Consider the following 22,988-nt stretch of genomic DNA (forward strand, 5'->3'; position numbering starts at 1 on the left):
AGAGAAAATATTGATGCATGGTTCTCTCATGCTACATATTTTTGTAATTTTTATTTTAAAATATGACTTGGTGCTCAGCAACAGAAGACAATGCCCTGAGCCACCTCAGGTACAATCCTGCTATTATTTCTAGCAAAATAAATAGTTGGGCATGGCGCTATGTAGGAACACTATTTCAAATGAAAGCCACTGAAAATTTATTATGGATAAGGATCATAATTTAGAGGAGGTTATACATGAGTCTTTCTATGCAAGAAAAACAAATTAATTGTGCTCTTGGTGTAAGCACAAAGCTGAACACAGCCATGGTACTTCAAGAAGTGCTTTCATTACTGGTCCTAGAGATACCTGTTACATGCTACTTGCTTCAGCAGTGAAAGGAGACATCGTTATGGCAAACAGTCCAGAATCTGCTGGGTAAGACCAGGTAAATACGGGGTAAGTAAGTCTGCAGATGAGGACAGATTTGTAAGGGGTTCATCGGAAGGCAGATCTGTATCCCAGTTAACAACAGGCACAGAAGAATCTGAGAGCTGAACTACTGTACAAACCCTACACAATGTACCTCAACACAGTCCTGGCAAGAGTGTTGGTGGATGACAGTCACCTGTTTCTTTAATATCTCGCTAACCATTAAGTGGAAACATAATTCAGAGGCTCCAGTTGTGGCAAGCAGCTCACCTCACAAATCTGGAATTATTTCAGCCTTTCATCTTTCTAGAACATTTGCCTCTGCCTGGCTATTATAAATATCCCATTTATTACTTACTGGGCACACTTCCCCAAAGCGAAGGGCTAAAGATAGATGCTTAGAATTGGCAAATTAACAACAACAACAAAAAAATCAGCTCCTTGTGATAGCAGTTTAGCCAAATGGAAACATTGTCATTAAAAATATATTAGAGAAATCTGCCTTTTTTCTGTTCACGTACTTTCTAAAGCCAGATCACTAGATTTCCATAATATCCATTACACAGAATTATTTACAAATGTCTTCAGCAAGCATTTCTTGGACTGCAAACCCTTAAAGAATAAACTATTTATCACAAATATCCCAGATGTGCTATTGGGGCTTTGTGATTAATTATATATAATCACATTATTCCTTCAGTTTCAGGAATGCACTAGGTAAACAACATTATATGCAGCATAAATTTTAAAATCTGAAACACAAGTGACACTTGCTATTACCACGTTTTGGTCCTGAAACTTAATGGCCATTTTCTTTTTAATATTCATGCTTGTAAAAGCTTGCATGCCTAAGAGCCACGAGTAAGATTACTTACTTCTGTATCAATTATTTTCAATAAAGCCCATAACTGAAATCCTGCTTTTGTAGTGACTTCTGCTCACCTTCAAGTCCCCATTATGTTAGAGATTAAATTACTGCATTTCCCTCTCCTACCCATCACAGTCTAGCAATAAAAAGGTGGTTAAAGTAAACAGAGATGATGGCACAGACTGTGTTAAAGACTGCCAGGTGTACTGCAGCATTCACATGCACTTTGCTCCCCAGAAACATCCCTCAGAGGAAGCATTTTGACAAAACGTGCCCCTTCCACATGGCCCTGCAGAGCCCCAGGTGCCGGCGGCTCAGTGCCCACCAGTTTGGGCTCATGTTGGAGGCCCACCCAGGCACCAAAACTTCATCCACCCCACAGCAGCAGCGCAGGGAGTTTCCATGGAAACAGGCGCTTCTGGAGCTGCACAGCACCTGGCGTTTACAGGCGGCTGGCGTGTATTTGGGCAAAGACCTTTAATTAATTGTGCAGCACCACAAACCCCCCCCAGTTCCCCTAGGGAAGCAGTCACAGCACCGAGCCTAATAGAGTTCAAGCAGCATTTAGGCAGCGCTCTGACACACGGTTTGTGCTTTGGGTGGTCCTTTGGGGCCCCAGGATGGATGGATGGATGGGTGGGTGACCCATGTGGATGCAGTTGGGCTATTTTGTTCCTCTGTGACTGCCACACGCAGCACGGCAGGGCTGGCTGCCAGCCCCCGGGGGAGGCGCGATGGCCGCCGCCCGCCCCGCCTCCGCCCCGCCCGCAGCCTGCGCCGGGCCTGCGCTTGCTCCTGACCTTCGGCAGGGCTGCTGAGGGCCGGGCCCTGCTGGGCCGAGCCGAGCCGAGCCGGGCCGGGCCAAACCGAGCCGAACCGGGCCGAGGAGGGCAGGGCTGAGCCGTGCCGAGCCGTGCCGGGGGTCCCGGCTGCGGGGAGGGGCGAGGCGCGGTGGCGGGCGCCCCGCGCCGGGTGTGAGGGAAGATGTCGGCGCCCAGCATGCAGGAGAGGAAGGCGTGCTGGGGGGCGAGGGACGACTTCTGGAGCTGCCTGGAGGCGCAGGGGGAGGACGCGGCGCGGTGCCAGGAGCTGCGGCTGGCCTTCGAGGCACGCTGCCCCCAGCAGTGGGTGAGCGGCGGCCGCGGGGGGCCGAGCACAGAGGGGAGAGGGGAACACCGCGAGCCCGGGCTCCCCGGTAAATGGGCGGCCCGTAGGGGCGTGCAGCTGGGCAGCTGGAACTTAAAAAGGGCTGAAGGGGCCGGGAAAGCTTAGGAAGCAACAGGAATTATCGTTGGTAAAGGAGAACGGCTAATGGGGAAGGGAGGTGAGGCCCAGGGCTCACACCTGGCATCCTGCTGTGCATAAAACCCCTTCTTTGCACAGCAGGGCTTCACTGTGACCCATCTGCTTGCACATAGCTCTTCCATGGCCTGCATGCTTTTCAGTTTCCCAAGCAGAAGCTGCAATTCCTATCTGATTTAACAGGTGTTGCTTCTTGTCACCAGTGGTGTCCGAGGGGCTGAATGCTTCCTATTTGAGCCCACGGACCAAAATCAGCTGAACAAATCAGTATGCGCGCAGTGGCTGTGCTGAATTACACTTTGAGGGCTGCAGCTCTGCTGTGTAGGATTTCCAGTGCTGGTGGTGTTGTTTGCAGTGCTTTACAGAGGTCCTGCACTCTGCAATACCATAGAAAAGCTGCTGGATGTACCTGTTAGCCATGATCCCTGTTCACTACAGCAAAAAAATGCAACCCAGTAGCCTACTTTTATTAGATGTCTATGGGGATAAGGGGAGAGGTGATGACAGGCCGAATCTTCTCCTTCAGTCAAGCAACAAACTCCTAACTGCGGTAGAAAGCTAAAATACTACTTAAATTTATCAGTCAAAAGACCACATATTTCTCAGTCTTGTTATGATGCACAAAGGCCCTTTTTCTGCTAGTTTCTTATGATGAACATGAGTTATTTCTCTTTATAAACAGGTTAAATACTTTGACAAAAGAAGAGACTTTTTAAAATACAAAAAGAAGCTTGAAGCAGAAGGGTTTCATCCTCCAGAAACTGCTGGGAAGGCTTAAGTACTCTGCTTTCAAAGTATAGCTGATGAGAATAAAGCTGTGGAAGGAAGATGCGTGAGAAAGCAACAGAACCTGCTTTAGTGCAAGAACTCGAGGTCAAGAACTGCTTAACCTGTCTTCCTAAAATGCAGGCCACTGTTCTTGTTACGGGGTCTCACGTCTGCTGAAAAAAGGATGGTCATGGACAATCATGGACAACTTGAGTCAAAGTAGCATGGTGCTGGGCTGTTGGCAAATCTGAGGCTTTGACTGTGTAATGACAGTCATTGTTTCACAAGAATAAATAAATGATTATATGATAGCACCATGTACATATTCTAAAAAGAATAAAAGTGGTTTTCAGCAAGTGAGCTCACTTTTCTTGAAAAAGCTTTTCCAACTTTACTACCATATCAAAAGCCAGGGGAGGGTGGTTTATGTAATCTGCATTTATCATTGGCCAAGTGTTTCGAAGTATTTTAAAATATACTCACTTTCCAACAGTAGCCATCAAAAAGCCTAATGTATCCTGTGTATATGATACATAAGCTATGTATTTTTCTTAAGAAAGAGTAATGATTGTTGTTAGCTGTAACAGGTGGTTTCCAATCAGTATCTGTTGTAAGCAGGGCAGTTATTTATCACACATTATGGAACTTTCATGTAATTTAGAATTAATTACCTTACTGAAGCACTGAAGCAACTCCATTAAAAATACCTACCAAGGTTTATAGCAGGGCCAGTAAGCTTGACTATGAAGGACACTCCAATGAGGGACAGCACAAGACATTTGTGAAAGACTGGATTCCATATATATTTTGAAAGTTAAATTTACTTACACTACCTGGTACTGGAAGCATTAAGCACTACTCATACTAAGAGAATTTTTGGTTGTTGTAAGTGGAGGGCATGTGGTCAGTTTCAAATATGGCTGTCAATCAAAAATAACCACAGTAAAAATCCTCTGTTTTGAATTTTGGTATGTTTTGAATGTGGTTGTTTGTGGTACTGTGTTGATGGTCACAAAATAAATCACACACCACGTGCAATATAAATAGTATTTATTACCAATGCAACCAGTTTATTTAAGGAGGTAAAGCATTAAGGCATTTAAAAAAAAAATCACTCTGAACTACAGAGAACAAAACATGCAAAATGTAAAATCCTCATTCACCCTGAGTTGTATCTCCTCTGTTCAGAATTTCATGTTGTAGCACCATAGGAAGTCACCCAGATGTACTGTAAGGCACAAAATTCTTGGTAGTTATTTCTGTTTCTGCTTGATCACCTGTTGCCTTGTGTACTCCCAAATCAGCAGAGCCCCGCTGACATGAACATTGAGTGATCGAATAATACCCTGCTGAGGAATTTCCACACAGACGTCCAGGTGGTGAATCAGGTTTGCTGGGATTCCCTCGTGTTCATTTCTAGAAGAGAAGAAACAGCAACTTAAATATGGGGGAAGACAGATGTTCCAGAAAGCAGAAAATACAGAAGTCACGATAGCAACCAAATACCATTCAGAAAATGGAGCTTCTGCCCTTAAATGTAACTGGTGAGCACAAGATTATTATTATTAAAGCAAGTATACATTACTGATACAAAGAAAGCATGGGTGACCTAAGCTGTGATACAGGAAAAGTGGCAGAGCATTTTATCTTCAGTTCACTGGGCCAGCAACAGCTAGCACCAGGACTCCCCCATTTTCGTTTTGGACAATCCACGGCAAAATAAATAGCTGTAAATAAGATTAGGGCATGAAGCTGCTGGCACAGCAGGGGGGCTCAACTACCCGCTTCACTTGTGATGAGGTCTTGGTATGAGGGAATTTCAGACTGACCAAAATCTTCAACTGGAAATATTTCACTTCTTTAGAATGAGCACATCAAAAGATACCAAAGCTTTTCAGTAATTAAAAGCTATGATTTTAATTAGTAGAGAACAGAATTGGTTATGAAAACTACAGTCTAAAAACAAACTACATTTACATGTAAAAAGGGCTGAAAAACAGAGGTATTTTTGCCTACTTTGTCCTAAAAGGAGGGACAGCCCCTTCCTCCTGATCTCAGTTGGCAGCTCAGCAATTCCAGGATCTTTCTGACTTTAGACGCTTTATAGATTGCTTTAGCCTCTTCTTTGTCACATCTGAAGCTTCCTGGTTGTAGGAACTGATCATTGTTTTTCTCTAAAGTCCTCTCAGCCTCTGCTCAAACTACAAATGCTGTACCTGCTTCTACATGCCACATCTGCCCCATCCTGAATTTTTAAAGGGTCTCCCACGAAAAAGGAGTTGCAGTATATAGATTGGTTACTAAATATGAGAAAAAAGTATCTTTCAGGAGTAGATATCCATACTTCCCATCCATTAGTACACAAAGCCAAACTCCTTGCCAATTTCCCAATCCCTTCCTGTTCTAATTCCACCTTTACGTGTCACTCGGTTTTCACAATACCTAGGTCCAACTAGAAGAAGGGCATCGATGGATGGCAAGAGGTAGATTTACAAAAAGCACATTCTTACCCCAGCAATAATAGTGACTTCTCTGGAAAGCAATATTCTGTAAGATCAAAACTTTTAGCTGTCTGTTCCACACCAATAATAGTATAGCCTTCTGTTTTTTTCTGCTGTAAATAATCAACAAGCTGAGATGGCTTCACCTGTCCATCAAAAGTAGAGAGAAACACACAAATATTAAAATACTGCTATTTGTAAACTTCTGAAGTAACTGTAAAAAATATTTACTTGGACAGCTTTTAGCAGGAAGAGACTTATCCCCAAAGACTGTCTATATATGTACTATTTACTATTTTAAAGGTTCTTCAGCAATAGCACCAAGGGTAGGTAATATCACAAGAATTCCCTCCATGAATAAAATGAACAAAGTCATTTCTACACTTCTGACAACTGAATGTAGAAGAATTGCTATTGCATAAGGTAAATGGCATACTTGTTACCTAACCATGGAATCCCTTCCTGAAACAATGTAGTGGTTGGTCAGTCTTGTAAGCCAGTTGTCTTATATGCCTGTATTACAACTTGTCATAGCTTAAATAGAGGTAAATAATTTCTGTTTTTCTTCCAACTCTATACTGCCTATTTGTATTAGATTCCAATTTCTCCATGCAACAGAAGTTGTGTCATCAGTAGAGAAGCACAGAGATTAGGTATGAAAATGTGTGCTCATCAGCATTCTGTTTTAGGCAAAGCACACTACAGCTATATTGCTCTAGAAAAGAAAATTTTAATAAGCTGAAAATAAACACCACGTAAAAAATGAAAAATTCAAACTGAATTTATCAGATGAATTAACTACAGCTGATACTGAAAAACAAGTTACTGTAAAATACCACAACCATATCTTCTATCAAATGGTAAAGATACAGGTTGAAAACCTCATCTTTGTAAGCTAAACAATAAGTTCTAAAAGCTTAGCACAAGCTAGCTTCAGGCAAATTTAATGATTATACACATTAAGTTACCAAAAGCAATTATCTAAGCAAGATAAATGCAGTGTTGTTCAGCTTTCATAAACAAACATCCCACTTGAATACTCTGCTATAAAACACTCACTAAGCTATGATAGCAACTCACGTCATTTATCACAGCAAAATAAAAGCTAAAGTTTTCAAATTCTTTGTTACCAGGCTGACTCAAAGATTTTTCCAAAATATTCAATGTTAAGTGTCAGAAATGACAGCAGGAGCTTGTTAAATAAGAAGCTTAATTTTGCAAGAGGAAAAAAAAGTAAGACTGAACATTTGATAAACTCAAGGCGTGTTAGTTTTTAGCTATTAAACTGTTTCCATTCACCTCAACAAGGGGGAGCCACTGCTCTGCAGAAACACTAAGATGCTGAAACTGTTTATCTTGTACGTAATGAAGACTGCCGACAACTAGTGCAGATGCCCCAAATATTTCACTTGTACGACACAAACCTACAACAGAAGGTTTATTTAAAGTGATTTTTGTAGAGAAAATAATATAAACACCATGCCAGAATATTTTAGCAAGTGAAAAAGGACAAAGAATCCATAAAATGCATTATTATTTTATCCCTCTGTTTTTAATCAGTTTCCTGTATTTTAGGTATTCTCCAAATCATACCTTGTTCCATATATCTTACCAGAAAAAAAAATAAAAAAAAATAAAAAAAATTGTGACTTAGAAGACAGATAAAAATGGAAAAAGCTTTGTCTGGATAGCACACTTCTACAGTACTAACTACACATACTAATGGGCCAGCATAACAGCCTAGGTGTGGATGAATGGACATCTGCACACACGCTTAAGCTCTAAATCCAATACCAGTTAAATAAAAGACTTGAGAATGACACATCACAGCATTACAGGGCAGACAGCACCAGCTTGTGGGCGTATTTTTCATTAACAGTTTACCTCTAGTTATTAAAACTGCTGACAACAGCAAGCACAATGCAATAATGTATTTGTAGGATTTGTTATATCACAGCTTGCACTTGCACAATAGGAACACTCAAAATCAGAAGTGGGTACTTTCCTGTTGTCCAACTGTCACGAGAAACTAGAATTGCTATACAAATCTTGTATATCTACAAGATTTGGTTTAATTGGTATACAAAAAAATAAATCATTTCCCTTTAGTAGCATACACAGTTATGAAAAACTTAACTGTGACAAAGAATATGAATGCAGGAAGAAACCTAGCTGTAAATTAAAGTACAATGAAGTTCTATTTAACTAATGCATGCTACGTGCAAGTTTTTTTGTTTGTTTGTTTTTAATAAATAACTACAGAATACTCTATTTTGTGGAGGGGGTAACATTTGGTTACCAAGTTCTTGAAGGATAATGACCTATTTCTCTGGGTAAAATATTTTTCTTAATATCAACATATTAAAAAAAATCTTACAAGTAATTTTTATTAGCCAAGCATACTCTAAAGTCTAAAATAAAGGTTTTAAAATGTCTATTCAACCTTACCTCCTAAATTGGTAGGTTTATCAATAAGTGAAGCCACCACAATCAGCCTGCTGTTTGATTTACCAAGTTTAGCAGCACGGTCCTGAAATACCATTTCCAGGTCTAAACTTGGAGTACTGTTTTTCCAGGGTATAATCTTTTTCTGAACATCAGTCCATTCTGTTTGGCCATCTGTTTCAACTGAATTTGAACCTATGAAAACCAAGTATTAAGTCATATGGATATAAAAGTCATAGTGAAACTACTGCTTCAGTAAAGAGGATTACCTAAATGGTAATACTGTAGGCAGCGTTAGTCATCTATTACCATTTTATGGGACATGCTATGCTCACACGTATACAAAACTAATATAGCAGAATAATGGAGATTGTGTGCATACTAAGACAAGACTTAGTACAGAAATACACTATTGCTATGCACAAATAATTACATTTAACACAGGTTAGCTGTATTTTACCCATGTCTTGCTGAGACCAGTCACTCGGTTTTAGATCAAGAAGTTCAGTTCGAGATTGATACCACTGAAATGTTGGTGGCAAAGGAATGTCAGTGAATCTGTCAAATTTACAGAGTGAGATCCATTCATCCTCAGCCACTTCTGAAAGGCGTGGAAGAGTGTAAAATATTGTCTGCAATGTAACACAGTATTATTAGCAGAGCATCACTCAAAGCATTCACAGTAGGTAATAAATTAACTTCTAGGCAATTTTATAGCACACATCTTTTATCCATCATCCCGTGTTTTTAATACAAGTTTTTATTGCCATGTGACTTAACTTGCTAACAACCCTCATGAATCACCTCTTTACATGGAGTGCTATCCCAAACTTTCATAATGCTACTCTCTCCAGTTAGATGTTTTTAAGGATATGCATTGATTACTGTTCTATACTTTTCAGCAGAGGACTTGTAAAAATGTTTTATGCATAACGCACTAAAGGGTTTTCAGACACCCTCATGAACTTCAAGTAAATAAAGCAGATTGCTTTAATGGCAAGAGGAATATGGTCAAAAACATTAAAATCTAGTCCTAAAACCCAACTCAGCACCACCAAAACAGCTAACCACAATTAATCAAGGACAAAAACAACCACACCACCATCACCCTGCTCAAACTTAACGTATGAATAAAATGAGGAGTTTAAAACCCCAATGTTGTGGTTATCCTATTAAGATGTACTCTGAATACATTTAAACACTTAACAAGCATCAGCCTTGCTTTTTCTTATCGTTCAAGATTTTCATTGCCTGATTGTAGTAAGTCGTATCTAACACATCTAAGTGTTCACAGAAGTACCTTACAGAACATCTGTTTTCAAAAATAAAGAAATACAAATAATTTATTTTCTGAAAGCACTGATTGTGCCAAAACTCATCTATCCCTTTTCGTCTTCACATTTCCCATCTATTTTCAGTTTACCTCCTATTTCCATCTCTTATTTTTATCAACACTCATATTTTTGCCTTCTGTCCATAACAGTGTTTATTCAGCTTTCAGTTACTTAAACTATGGCAAAACATATAGCTGAAAAAGATGTTCTAGAATCTACTTATTTGTATTCTGTTCACATTAGACAACAATTAGTTAAGTGTTCCCTGGAAGAGTTCAAAGCCAGGATGGATGGGGCCCTGTGCAACCTGATCTAGTGGATCATGCAGTGGATCCATGGCAGGGGGCTTGGAACCAGGTGGTCTTTAAGGTCTCTTACAACCCAAACCATTCTATAGCAGAGCATTAATAAGAGAATTAAGTTGTAGTCTTAATGTAAAATCCATCACAAAGTTATTTTTTTGAGTTTTAAATGAGTCTATCATTCTTTATATGCTCCAATGTAGGAGAAATAAAGTTAAAATATACTTGTACAATTATGCAGATACAGTGATAAACAGTATTCTTTAGGACTTGCCTCTAGACTGTAGTCCTCAAGTGGATGAAAAGTTGCAAAGAAGAAGTGATCTTGGATTCGCTGCCAGTTTCTTCTAGCATTCCTGCAATTGCAGAAAGTAATGCAAGAGGTACACAAAATACAACATACCATATTTTTTTTAATTGTCAAATTGGAAAACTGCATTTACTATACGGTAAAGGAAGTAACAATTAAGTGAGCACCGATTTAAAAAATACAGCATTCAGGAAATAAGTTTACGTTTCAAAAAAGGCCCATAACATGTCTCCAAATTCCATTATTTGAAGAAAAAAGACTGGCAATAAAGAGTATCCCTAACTAATTTTAAGTAACTCATAACAACAGGGGTAAAAATGGATAAAAACTACATATGTGGCACAAAAATATTTTATTTTCAAAGCACTAAACTAAAAAGCATTTATGTAAACCTCATTTAATCATCACCCAAAATTAATTTCCTAATTATTTATTTTTGCCCACACAGAAGACTTTTGAAAAATATGACACCTAGAACATTTCACAGTTTTATGTTTGAGAATTTACTGGTATCAGAAAGTCTGAAAGAATGATTTTTTATTCTTTATAACCCATCAGACAAGATGGCTTAGCACCTATGACAGTCACTGTTTTCAATCCTCCCCTAAACTATAAGCACTGTTCAAATATGCCTCAGTTTTCTCTGTTGTGCTAGAGTAAGTTATCACTTCATTTGCTGATAAACAGACTTCACCTTCCAAGACTTCCTTTCTTTTAAATTAGAATAATAAAAACCAACAGCAATCATCAAGTACTATTTTAGAAAGTAAGACTTGCTGCAAACGTCTCTGAAGAATAACGGTAAGCTCTAAGTCAGAAGAATGTTACTAACCCTGTGCCATGCATGTTTTCCACTTGTTGAAGGCTAGATTCAATGACTGGTGTCAGAGCTTCAAATTCTTCCACGTGCAACATTCTGCACATTCCCCAAATTTTTTTAAGGGCAACTAATGCATAAAGTCGAACACTGAAATTATGGTTGAAACACCACTGTAGGACTACTATGAGGGCTTTCTTCAGAACTGGCTTCTAAAAAAGAAAAGAAAATTTTCATTTATGTTAAGTCTTAATGTATCATTTGGAAGTAGAAAAGTAAGGCTGACCCAAGAACTGGTGCTCTCTCAGAAAAGTCTTTCAGTCCAAAAGCTTTAACAGCATCTATACAGGCAGATACAGGCTTTAAAACACCGTTCTGATTTCCTTCCTTCCCTCCTTCTCACTAGGGCACAGAGATAGTTGTTTTGAAAACATATTAGTTTGTTGTAAAAAATACTATTCTGCATACATAGAAGCCTTCATTCAACTTGCTGATCTTCTAGTACTTAGGAAGCTTATTTTGTAAATGTATGAAAAGAGTCAAAAACAACAGAAATGCCTGGATTGCTGCAGATGTGTGGTACTTGGTTTTATGTAACTTCTGATTGTATTTAAAGTTCCATTTAAAAATTAGAATTCCAAGTAAAAATGTAACTTTAACAGGGGCTAGCTATTTCCAAAGAACTCTGTGAGTGTTATTATTCTATAAAAGATTACCTTCTTTCTGGTTACCTGAGCCCAGGATCCTGCAAATTAAACGCAGATCAAGAAAAAACAACCCCAGGTTAGTTAAACTAGAATAGCTGTTCTAAAAAATTTAAAGGTAATCAGGCCCTATGTATCCAAAACATCTGCCATTTACCTAGTTTTCAGTAAGTCCAATATTGTACAGATGCGGCGAGAAGAGCTCGTATTTCCTGTGTCAAAAGGTACCTTAGCAGCATGTAGGTATTAAAAAAGGTTTTGAAGACAGACAGCAAACACAGTTATTTCAGAAATTCAAGTACAGTGCAACTGAACAAACAACCATTTTAGCCAAACTTACCTTCTCTGAGGTATTTTGAAGAATGATGTCAAAGTGTGATAACACTGATAAAAATGTACAGATGCTTGTCTTAAGCTTTTCCTCATCCTAAAGGAAAGAAGAATGCCACATTTTCCAAAGTTCTGTGACAAACATTTTGTGAAAGACAGCATAACTGTGCAGAAGCTTACTTCCTGCACTGCCATTCCAGAGCCATTGGTTTTATATTAGGTGGTCTCACTAAAAATAAACATGGCAGGAAATGTATTTTTGATAACTTCAAATTGGTAGAAATTAGACTGTACTGTTACAAGATTTAAGCAAACTAGAAATTTAAGATTAATTTGACCCTCTAAGTATCAAAGGATTTTAAATACACACTGAAATAAATATTTGTCCCCAGTGCAGAGAAAAGTACAGCACACATCATCAGTGAACAAAGTTGTCACACAGGGTGATATTAAATACCAGCCTGGTTTGGGGCAAAAATATATCAATACAATTTTCAATTCTTTTTTTCTTTTAAATTCTTCTCCTACTGTTTGACTTTTTGAAAAATAACTACACTACCAACTAGGCTATTTGTATTTGATAAGCAAGACAACATCACCAATTAACTATGTTGAGTGGTGAGCTTCAGCAGAGGCCCACATGTAATGTCTTCCTATACGCTGGATTTGATGCATGTACATGTTACCTACTCGGCCTAAATGTAGGATGTAGAATTCAAGGTCGTCAGAACACACTATGACTATTTCTAATCTTAATCTTTGGATCACTTAATCCAAAACGCAAAAATGAAATGCTAGTAAGTCAGTTCTGCTGACTCAGTCAGTCAACCCTTTCACGATTTTTGGGTACCATATGCAAAGTCTGCCTCCACTTTGGAGCTGCATTTTAGAATGCCATTCTGACAGAAGTTCACATTAAAAGCTGCGAATTATGTATGTGTTATGTAAGCCACGTTCCTCCTCTGAGAAACAAGACTATGCAGAAGTCTTGCAGAAGCTAAGTGTGGAAGCAAAAAGTGACTTGGAAATACCTTCCCAGACTCAGAATTTAAGGTGTCTGCATTCCTGATGGCATTTACACCAGCTCTACAGAGTCCAGAATAGAGTTTATATTATAAAGGGAAATCTCTCAACACGACTCTCAACAAGAATTGTCTTCAGCCAATTCTAAATCACAAACTTCTAAATGGCTCAGACTATAGTCCAGACTCACTTCCAATCTCGACAACCCATTTCTTCTAAATGAAACTCTGAATACACACAATATAACATATGGGTTAAAAAAAAAAAATCACCCTTTTTGTTCAAATTACTTCGAGTGAAAGCCAAAGTTCTTACTTACATAGCAAAAGCAATCCCAGAATTTACTAAGAAACTGGGGATATTTATGAAGACTCAAGATAACAATCCATTCTATGAAGTATTTCACAGACGCCTGATTGTTACCAAATCCAGCCTGAAAAACTTTGTCAAGGGTGCCACACAAAAAATTCTGAGAAAACAAAATCAGACAATCACTTAGGATATTGTTAAAGTTATTTCTATAAAGAAAAAAAAATCTAAATAAACATTATGAGTTTTATAATATTTGAAATACTTTTGATACTAAAACATTTTAGAACCATCTAATTTCTTTATTATACAATTAATGTAAGTAATACTTATGGGCAAAAGACTATAAAGGTGGCTGGGATCAGACAGCAAAGTGCTACAGAAGCAATACTATAGCACAGGCAAGTTTAAACAACGCACACATTAGAAACACGTACCATATTGTGCTCTATTCCTCATATGGAAGAACTGAGGAAAAGAAGTTCGGTTGTTGTGTGTTTTTTTTTTTTTGTTTAAAATATAGACTCTTTGCAAAACATACTTAACATTCATAATCATAACTGATGGATAAAGAACTATTAAAAAATGTTAAAACTCATAGGTACAATGTTACAGTAAGGAGACAGCACCCCTAGGGAAGAACTTAGGTCACTGCAAGGTTGCCACAATGTCTCCTTAGGAGACCAAGTATAGTACCCTACATATTCAAATTTTCAGTGAAAATTTTTCACAACTTAGATCTAGATCTAACATCCACGACTTTACAGCAATTTACTAGTTTTTCCAAACATCATTATTAAGAAGCATTGGATGAAATCAACTTCACAAATCCAAGATCCAGGTTTTAGTGACCTCTAGAAATACTTAAATCCACTATTTCAGACTGAAAGAATTAAATTACACAAAATGTTTCATCAGTCACAGAGATTAGTTGTCTTCTATACCATGCTACAATTAATGCATTCAGTTTGTATGACAAAGTATTGTTGAAAGCAGATTTTAAAAAAAACTTTAAAAAATTTCTAGTGAAGAGTAATACCTGGTCTAGCTTAGGAAGAAGAACTAAGAGCGTCTGCCATATCCGGTTTTTAATTCTGTGCTGTAAAGAGTTTGCGTAATAGCGTGTTTTAGATCTGGACACCTGTTCATCCTGAAAGCAAGTTAGAAATTGTATTATTCATCTCTCCTTTAAAATTGAAGACATGGAAGTGTATTTAACTGTACTGAGAACAGCATCTACTGCACAACTAGTAATCAGCACTACAAAGCTAGGAAAAATACTTTAATATTATTTAAAAATAAATTTTGAAGCTTAGAAGTGAGACGTGCTGGTAGTTTTTATATATATGTATATATACACACACACACACACAATTACACTTAGTATTTTTACTTAAGAGCATAAAAACATTAGATATTAAGAATCTTCACAGAGCAGAAAGTTGAATTTATGTAAAGGCAGCACCTACTGTATATGAACAGTTAAAATAATACTGGGTAAAATGGAGCATGAAGACAAGCTGTCATTTATTTATATTAAAACAAGAACTAAATATCCCGAGTGAAGAAATGAGTATATAAATTCTATTTCTACTTTAATGTCTACATATAAAAATGGATTTAATCATGCTCTAGATTAGTTCAGCTTGTAACTGCAAATGTAGCTTTGGGACAGAAACTAGTATTCTGTAATAAAGATGTTTATGTGAAAGAAAATAGATCAAATAAATGAAACTTTGAAAATAACAAATTCATGTTTTCACATACTCATATAGCTTTAGATTCTTTCCCTATGTACTTTGTTTTGGCCTTCTTAGTGAACATATGACACTGAAAACTATTTCCTTAGCTTTTTAAAAAGAAAATAATTTACTGATAAGGAACTTGTATCAATATTAAAATGCAAATACACCTTTTTTTTTTTTAACATGTTTAATCCTCCTATTTCAGGAAGGAAGGAAATCCTTTTTAAAGCTCACGTTACTTTTTTCCACTTGATTTATCGTGTAACAAAAATATTACAAATTTTTCTTTACCAGTTAATTGAGGGAGGGAATGAATAATGGACCCATTTCTTATTCATCAGACAAAACCAGAATTCTATACTACCAGAATGCACAGGTTATGTTCTAACAGCAGCTGTAGTAAATTACCACTAGTTTTACACTAGTGCCAGTGTACAAGCAGTCATGGTATAAATGAAAATCAGACCCCGATCTTCTCCATTAATCTCATTTATAAAGGCCTAATTAGACAATAGCTCTCACAATTCAAAATGTAGTTTGCAATTGTTAAGGTGAAACACAGAGCTTCAAAATGCAGCCTAGAGGAAAATTCTCACTGGATCAGTAGTTACGTATTTGGATACTACTTGGTGAAGTCAGAACATCCCCTAAAATACTGAAATAAACTTGGAAGAGACTTTTTTTTTTTAACCATTACAGTTTGGCTAAATTAGCTCATGTCTTATAATAACGAGCAAAAAAAGCGTTTAACAGGGCATATCTAGACAGGCCATACAAATAACTACAAAAACAACCTTCCAACTTTAAGTTCTTAAGTACTTTGCATTTTCATACTTATGTTAACATTACATTTATATACCAAGAAAAATGAAGCTTACTTTATCAAGTAGTTTGCTGACGATGTCTTCCATAAACATCTTCTGCAAGATATTTGATCCATCCAACAAGCACAGAAATTTAATAGCACAAACCCTCACATAGTGATCATCTCTGTTTGTACTGTAAAATATTAATAAAAAAAGTCAAACTATTTGTTCAGATATAAAGATAAATCCTAAACTTCAAAGAAAGTAGCAAGCTTTAACTTGAACATACATACAATGTTCTCAACTGCGGAAAAGACTGGGCCATAGAAAAAGTCAAAGGACATGTTTAAGATGAACATATTTATTTAGTTAATGCAAAAAAAAAAAAAAAAATTAGCTCAAATTTTGAGAAGAATGGTAAATGCTGTAAATATGCTGGGAAATCTTGAAAGTGGAAGGCAAAACAAACACAGTAAACCTCCCATTTGCCACAGAAAACTGAGAAATTGCCATCAAGTTGCCTGTAGTGAGATGACAAAATACACAAATAACCCAAACCAGACCATCATTGATGATGAAGAAAACTGGTGAGTTCCAGTTGAGGTCATGTCAGCAACACTTCCCCAAAATACCACATTTTAACTGTTTCTCTTTTTCCACTGAGTAAAGAAGGGAGTCAAGCTGGAAAAAGATATTCTAAGAGCCAACATCCCCCAGTTTGGAAAACTGGAGGCAGAGCTTATTACCAGTATGTCAAAATAAAAAGGCCTAGAGCCCATGTTGTCAAGTCAAGCTCCAAACGCGTGTGCGTTAATTAAAGCCTAAATTTATTAACTATTAAGTCTGCAATGATGAGATACACATCAGTACTCCATATGATAACTCCACCATAAAAAGTCTTATTTTTATGAGGTGAAATAACAAGGAAGCAATTATTTCCGTCCCATTCAAGTTATCAAATTTGAATATACTTTCTTGAAAATACCTATCTACATTTTGAATGTAATGTGACATCACTGCCTTTCACCGATATTTAGGATTATGAATATAATCCTAAGAAGCTGGCTCAAAAAACATCTTTCCTATTACAGCATCAATAGTGATTAAGACACAATTCAGACTAAATATTTTAAGATACGTACCTTTCCGTAACAACATTTGCGGCACATTTTTCTCCAAGGCTTTCTACAAAGGCATGCACATCCTGTATAAGTCTTCTCAGACAAGAAAAGACAAAGCAACAAAGTTAGCAGAAAAGCCCAAAAAAAACCTCTTCTCAAATATCTCAGAGATTAAAAGAAAACAAAGAACACAAAGTTGTAACAATCATACACATGGACCTGAAGTGTTTTTTTTTGTTTGTTTGTTTGTTTTTTTACCTCTGATCCCTCCTAAATACAGTTCCAAAGACACAAGCCTCAGTGATAAGTTCACAGTAATTCCCAGCATTTAAGAAAGCATTTGTCAAAGCACTTCTGTCATCGACGGTGGGAAATATCCAAGATTGACAACAGTGACTAATGACTACGTTGAAGACTCCAGTCTTTGTAGTAGACAGATCTATGAGCTTGAAAATTATCTGGAAAGACAAAATAAAGGATTAAAAAGTCTAGTTTCTACATTTGCTAGAATTATTAAAAACTACTGCAATGTTATCCTATCAAAGCAGGTGTGATTCCCTCCTGCATCTGAGACTTGCTCAGGTTAATGCTGTCTTGAACTTATCCACAATTCTGATTATATTGGCAGGTGAATGTCTAACAAGTGATCCACGATGTTTATGCTGAACAGAAAACGGAACAAATGTAACACGTTTTACAAGAATCTCCTGGGAACTGGAACAAATGCAACTGGGCTTACCTCATTGAAGTACACAAACCTTGTGTTTTAAATCAGTCCTCACCAATTTAGAAAAAAAGAACAATTTATTCCCTATGTAGCTATATTATTAATTCTCTTTAATGAGGATTACATCTACATTTAAGTTAAAGTTCATATTGAAGTTTAGGAAACTTAAGTTCTAGCACAATTGATTATTTGCATAAATCAAAAAGAAGAAACCAGAAGAAACAAAGCCTAAAACCACAGTGCTCCTGGGCACCTCTGTAGAAGATGTTCTGTATTATACTACAGCAATACTTCCTTTTTGGTACAAACGTATCTCTCCATTCCACCCCCCTAACTATTATTCAGGAGACAGTGGTGGGCAAAATTATGCTTCTGTAGCAAATCAGTATCAGGAAATTCAGCTATAATTTTTTATCTCTTAGCTAAAACTATATATCCACTGCACAAGGGGTCAATGGCAAAAGAGACTGCCAAGGAGTGGGATAAGAATATATGTAAGTAGACACTTGCTTGGGAACTTTATCTTCATTTTCTTATGAAGGGGCAGAGGGTGGCTCAACCAGATGCCCTTAGCTGAATATAGGAGACCTTCATTACCTCCTGATGCCTGTTGTCGTAGTGTGCCCCACTGCAGACAATGGGATTGCTGTCTCAGATACTCCAGATTCAACACTGGCAAAGTACACCTTATATAATGTCTCAAGCACTAACACTGAAGTTAAGACAAGTAGTTCTTGAAAATTAAAAAAAAATAAAATCAAAGAAAAATAAAAGCTACAGCTCATCAGTTACCACACACAATTACTAACTCCAGACATTCATTAAAAGAAAAAGCTGGCAGGTTTATAGATCTAAGCATTTGCATCTCTTTGGATGCATCTTATTTTGACTTGGGTCCACATTAAGACTACAAATATGAAGTGTTATCTACTGTTTAAAATAGATGACAGCAACATTGTTTTGAAGAAAATAAGCCCAAAAAAAGTTAATACTTTTTTTTTTTAATTATTACTTAAAAACATGAGTCCGAGATCAGGACAAAGCTAATTATGTGGACCTTCAAGGCAAAACTGCAGCCTCTTTTAGGGTAACTTCTGTGCTACGTGCAAAGCAGCACGAGACAATAATTCTAAGCATACATACATATGGGTAACATTTATGAAGTATTACTGCTCTGGTAAATGTGTTACAGTAATCGTGGACTGCTCTGTACAAACATCTAATGTTCAGGGGAAAAAGCAATCAAAAAAGTAGGGAAACATCAAAGATTATTTAAAAGAAAAATATTTATGTCATTCCTGTATATAGAGCCAAGTTGAATCAAAGCCCCAGTACTAAATACAGTGACTCAAAATGAAAACACCGTGGCATATATGTGGATTTCAGAAATACAGAAAGCTACATACATCTTACAAAAAACAGTAAAAAATCATATTTTGTCTTCCAAAATATGAAGCCAGTTCTACCATGCTCTAAGGAGACTATGATTTTTCTGTTGTTTCCTACACCTGGATATTCAGAGAAAAAAAAAAAAAAAAAGAAATTTAAAGATGCTGTTAAAGTAGTTAAATCCACCTCATAGCATCTAATTAAGTGTTGAAAGGTTGTAATTTTTCATCTGAGAAAGTATTTTCTTAAAAGACCACTAGAAAAAATTCCCAGAATATTAAGTTTTTGCCAGTGCAGGTGGCAAATCCCAAACAACAACAAATTTCAGAGGAATTGCATAAGTTATAAGTTGTAAGTATAGAACAAAGACCAAAATACACATTTTACTGAATGCAGAACATACCAGTCTAAAAAGATCAAAGAAACTGTACTTTTCATTTTCTGTGTTAGAAGAACAACTAACAGATATGCAATTTTTCATTTGTAAGCCTTACTCTGAAGTAGCACAAGTTGGCAAACAATAAACTACCAACATTTTAGAAATACGCATTTTGATCTTTTGTTTGTACTGCACTGCAGATGTCCTTCAGTTGTTTGCTATTACCTTCACTAGCAGAGCAGGAGAAACAGGTGACTGAATGAATGAACACGAAGGCTTCACAAATGTTTTTACTTTTTTTTTTTTTTTAAACAAAAAAGAACTAACGTTTCTTTTTGTTTGAAGTCCCATTTGTTTATCCTCACTCTAATTCTCAGATCAAACTAGTATCTTTTTGAAAAGGAGAAATTCACCACAAACACCAAAAAGAAAATAAGTAAAACCCATTTTTAGATCCAGGTAAATTTTGTGTTCATTTCCCAAAGAGAATTCTTAAACTGACCTCTTTTATTTTGGCATATGCTTGACCCTTTGCACTTGCAGCAACAGCTAGAACCTCAGTATCAAAGATGAACTGAACAAATCCTTTCAGATTGGACCAAAATATTAGCTGTGTGTTGCTCAACGAAGATACGATTTTCCAAGCCAAATCAAATGCTTCTATGCAGAGAGATTCTGATGAGTTCAGGAGCTAGAACAAAGAGGAAAAAAAAAATGGTACATTTGACAAAAACAACCAAACAAAACTATTGGTATCTTCCAGTTGGTTTTATCTTTTACCTTGGGAACAAGGACTTTCATGCAGTTGAACACAGGTAAAACTTGGTCTGAAGGAAGAATAGTTAGGGCTTCTAACGCAGACTGTAGAATTTTTCTTGACCTTTCAACTGTAGATAAGGGCAATTCTGAAGCTTCTTCTTCTTGAGCCAGCATTGGAATCTTATTTAAAACAAAACGCAGGCAGATCCACTGGTCACGAACATAGTGTGCAACAATTTTTCCCCACCCCTGAGATGATGTTTCTTCACATAAGCTGTAAGAAAAATATTATTCTTAAATATATACTATATTAATTCATCTTGCACATTCCTATCTATCAGGAACAGCTTAAATGTACTTAATATATTTGAGGTCCTAGTATTTACACAGGTTCAAAGGGAGACTGGGCAAACTCATTGAAGAGAAGTCTACAAGTAAACTTTCTAAACACAGAGAAATGAGTTCTGAACTCAAGTAATCTTGTTATTCAAATTTCTGGGAACATCACTATATGCTTTCCATACAGTCACGTTCCTGAAGTATTTGTTTTTTAACCCTCTGACTTGCTCTGGGCTTCTTTCACTTCCCCAACAGTATATCATTTCCTTTTCAACCAACTTGTGTACATGCTACGGCTTTGTGCTCTCTATAGATATGTAAGCTAGCACAAGTACTAGCAGTATTCAAAACCAGATCTGGTTACGTAGTATTAGAAAGTAGTATTAGAAAGCTTTACAGAATTGGATGACTGAGCTCAAGAACTTTTGGTCTGACCTACTATGGCTGCTTTAATATTCTAAAATCTGAACGTAAAGTCAGAACAGCACCTGAACGAATCTTTTGTGTTCAGATATTTTCCTTTTTACCTTGGTATAACATTATCAAAGAGAAGATGGGGGAAAAAAAAAAAAAGCACTTCCATTGCTGCTTTACTCTCTAATCCAACTTTTTCTGAAGTATTACTTAAGCTACATCACAGACGTACCTACTTTTTTCTTCAATGTAAGATGGTTTCTTTACTACTTCATTAAATTGGAAAAACAAAATAAATCTCTTTAGAGCATCCACAGAAGGCAGAGCTTCAAGATGTGCTTCAGGTTTCCGATCCATTATCTCACAAACTACTGTGAGTGAGGCCATGCTTATAACTTTTCTTATTTGTTCTTTAAGTGTCGGCTCCTAATAAGATCAAAATCAAATATCAACAATCAAACATGCATCCATTTCTTCTAATATATTAATAACCAAACAAAACATATGGTATTTCTGTTTGCATCATCTTGGACATCATAAACTAACAACTCTGCACCCCTGTACTTCCTTTCTCTTAACCTAGGCATAACACAGCTTTGCCTTAGCTAGATCAGTGCAATCAAGCACAAGTTGGGAGCACTGAAAAAAAGTACAACCCTTACAGATTACAGTCATTTATTCATTAAGGGCAAGAGTCTAGCTTGACACTAGCTTGGAACACTTGTATATTGCCAGGTAGCAGCCCGTATATTGCTGGACACCAATTAAAGATTCACGTCCATGTAGTCACAAACCCAATGCAACAGGACAGTGCAAATCTGGAATTCCTTCTAGCCTCTTGGAACAGTTACTCCGTGGTCACAACACGTACTATCATTATTTTGTGTTTTATATGCCTATATTCAAAGCTGAATGAAACAAAAAATCTTAAAGCATCAGTAAGCATATAGTTTCCTAGTAATATTAAAAGCTCAGTGTTATTTAAATATCTTCAAACTACTTTCAGCTGTCTAGAGTACAGAAAATATTTTCCATCTAAATTACTCTTTATTTTTTCTTCTTAAATAAACTTCAGCTGAAAATGTGATATATGAACAACTGGAAAAGTCATCATGACAGTATACTTTTCACTGAATTCAAAAGAAGTTTGTAAAAGCATCATTGAACACGTCTGAACCAGAAAAAATGTTTACTTTGAAATTACTGGTGTTAAGCACATAATTCATATATGTTCTTTGTTACAAATTCATTCTTGTTCTTTGTTAGAAAACTAAACCTAGCAAATCCAATACTTACAATCTTTTTACTGTGCTATTAACTGTTCTTGATCAATAATTCAACTCAGACAATACCAAAGATTACACTGCCAGGAAGTCTTAGTTTAATCCCCTCCTTTTACATGACAGTAATATTTCTTTACCTTTTGAAAATGTATGTATGTATTAGGCTAGTATGCCTGAAATACAGCTATAGAACAATGAACATAATGAATTGTATGAAAATCCAAAGCAATGCTAGGTTCTGGATTTTTTTTTTTCTATGTTCAGACTTTGAAATTCTGAAGATCACTGATATTAAGGCATACCAAAGGCGTTTTCATTTAACTATAAGAACCTAGGTAGGATCAGTTCATGTTCAAGGAAAAAAGCTTTTGGGTACCTACTGTCCTATATTACAACTAAAGTCATTTTTTATTAAAAGTCGATACAACTAAAATGAAACAAGTAAGAAAACAAAAGTACTAAAAATCTTAGCTACAAATATTTTACATTGACATTATATTCACAACTAATTACACAGGCAGGAAAATATGTATACATGCATACACAAAAATTATACTAGAAATATGGCTATATCATTGATATCTGTATTAATAACTACAGTT

The 22,988-nt window shown here is 36.6% G+C and overlaps 2 protein-coding genes across 3 annotated transcripts in view; one reads left to right on the forward strand and one right to left on the reverse strand.

Moving 5' to 3' along the window:
* The first annotated feature begins 2,035 nt into the window (after positions 1-2,035).
* COA6 (cytochrome c oxidase assembly factor 6) lies at positions 2,036-3,705 on the forward strand. The gene is made up of 2 exons (XM_038176926.2): positions 2,036-2,407; positions 3,264-3,705. The coding sequence occupies exons 1-2, from the start codon at positions 2,264-2,266 to the stop codon at positions 3,357-3,359; spliced, it is 240 nt and encodes a 79-aa protein (XP_038032854.2). The 5' UTR covers positions 2,036-2,263; the 3' UTR covers positions 3,360-3,705.
* Positions 3,706-4,382: 677 nt separating this feature from the next.
* Positions 4,383-22,988, reverse strand: part of TARBP1 (tRNA guanosine 2 -O-methyltransferase TARBP1) — a 34,356-nt gene continuing 15,750 nt past the window's right edge. Inside the window, exons 15-30 of one of the 2 annotated variants that reach the window (XM_038176924.2) lie at positions 21,336-21,529; positions 20,372-20,624; positions 20,094-20,282; positions 17,355-17,554; positions 17,118-17,189; positions 16,048-16,168; positions 14,464-14,574; positions 13,435-13,584; positions 12,103-12,189; positions 11,074-11,270; positions 10,206-10,287; positions 8,756-8,927; positions 8,299-8,490; positions 7,150-7,274; positions 5,860-5,996; positions 4,383-4,765 (exon numbers count right to left, since the gene is read on the reverse strand). In XM_038176924.2, coding sequence (XP_038032852.1) covers positions 4,603-4,765; positions 5,860-5,996; positions 7,150-7,274; positions 8,299-8,490; positions 8,756-8,927; positions 10,206-10,287; positions 11,074-11,270; positions 12,103-12,189; positions 13,435-13,584; positions 14,464-14,574; positions 16,048-16,168; positions 17,118-17,189; positions 17,355-17,554; positions 20,094-20,282; positions 20,372-20,624; positions 21,336-21,529 — 2,445 coding nt within the window. In that variant the 3' untranslated portion in view covers positions 4,383-4,602. The other variant, XM_038176925.2, reaches the window with a different exon arrangement.

This window comes from Anas platyrhynchos, chromosome 3 (assembly GCF_047663525.1).
Source record: "Anas platyrhynchos isolate ZD024472 breed Pekin duck chromosome 3, IASCAAS_PekinDuck_T2T, whole genome shotgun sequence".
NCBI lineage: Eukaryota > Metazoa > Chordata > Aves > Anseriformes > Anatidae > Anas > Anas platyrhynchos.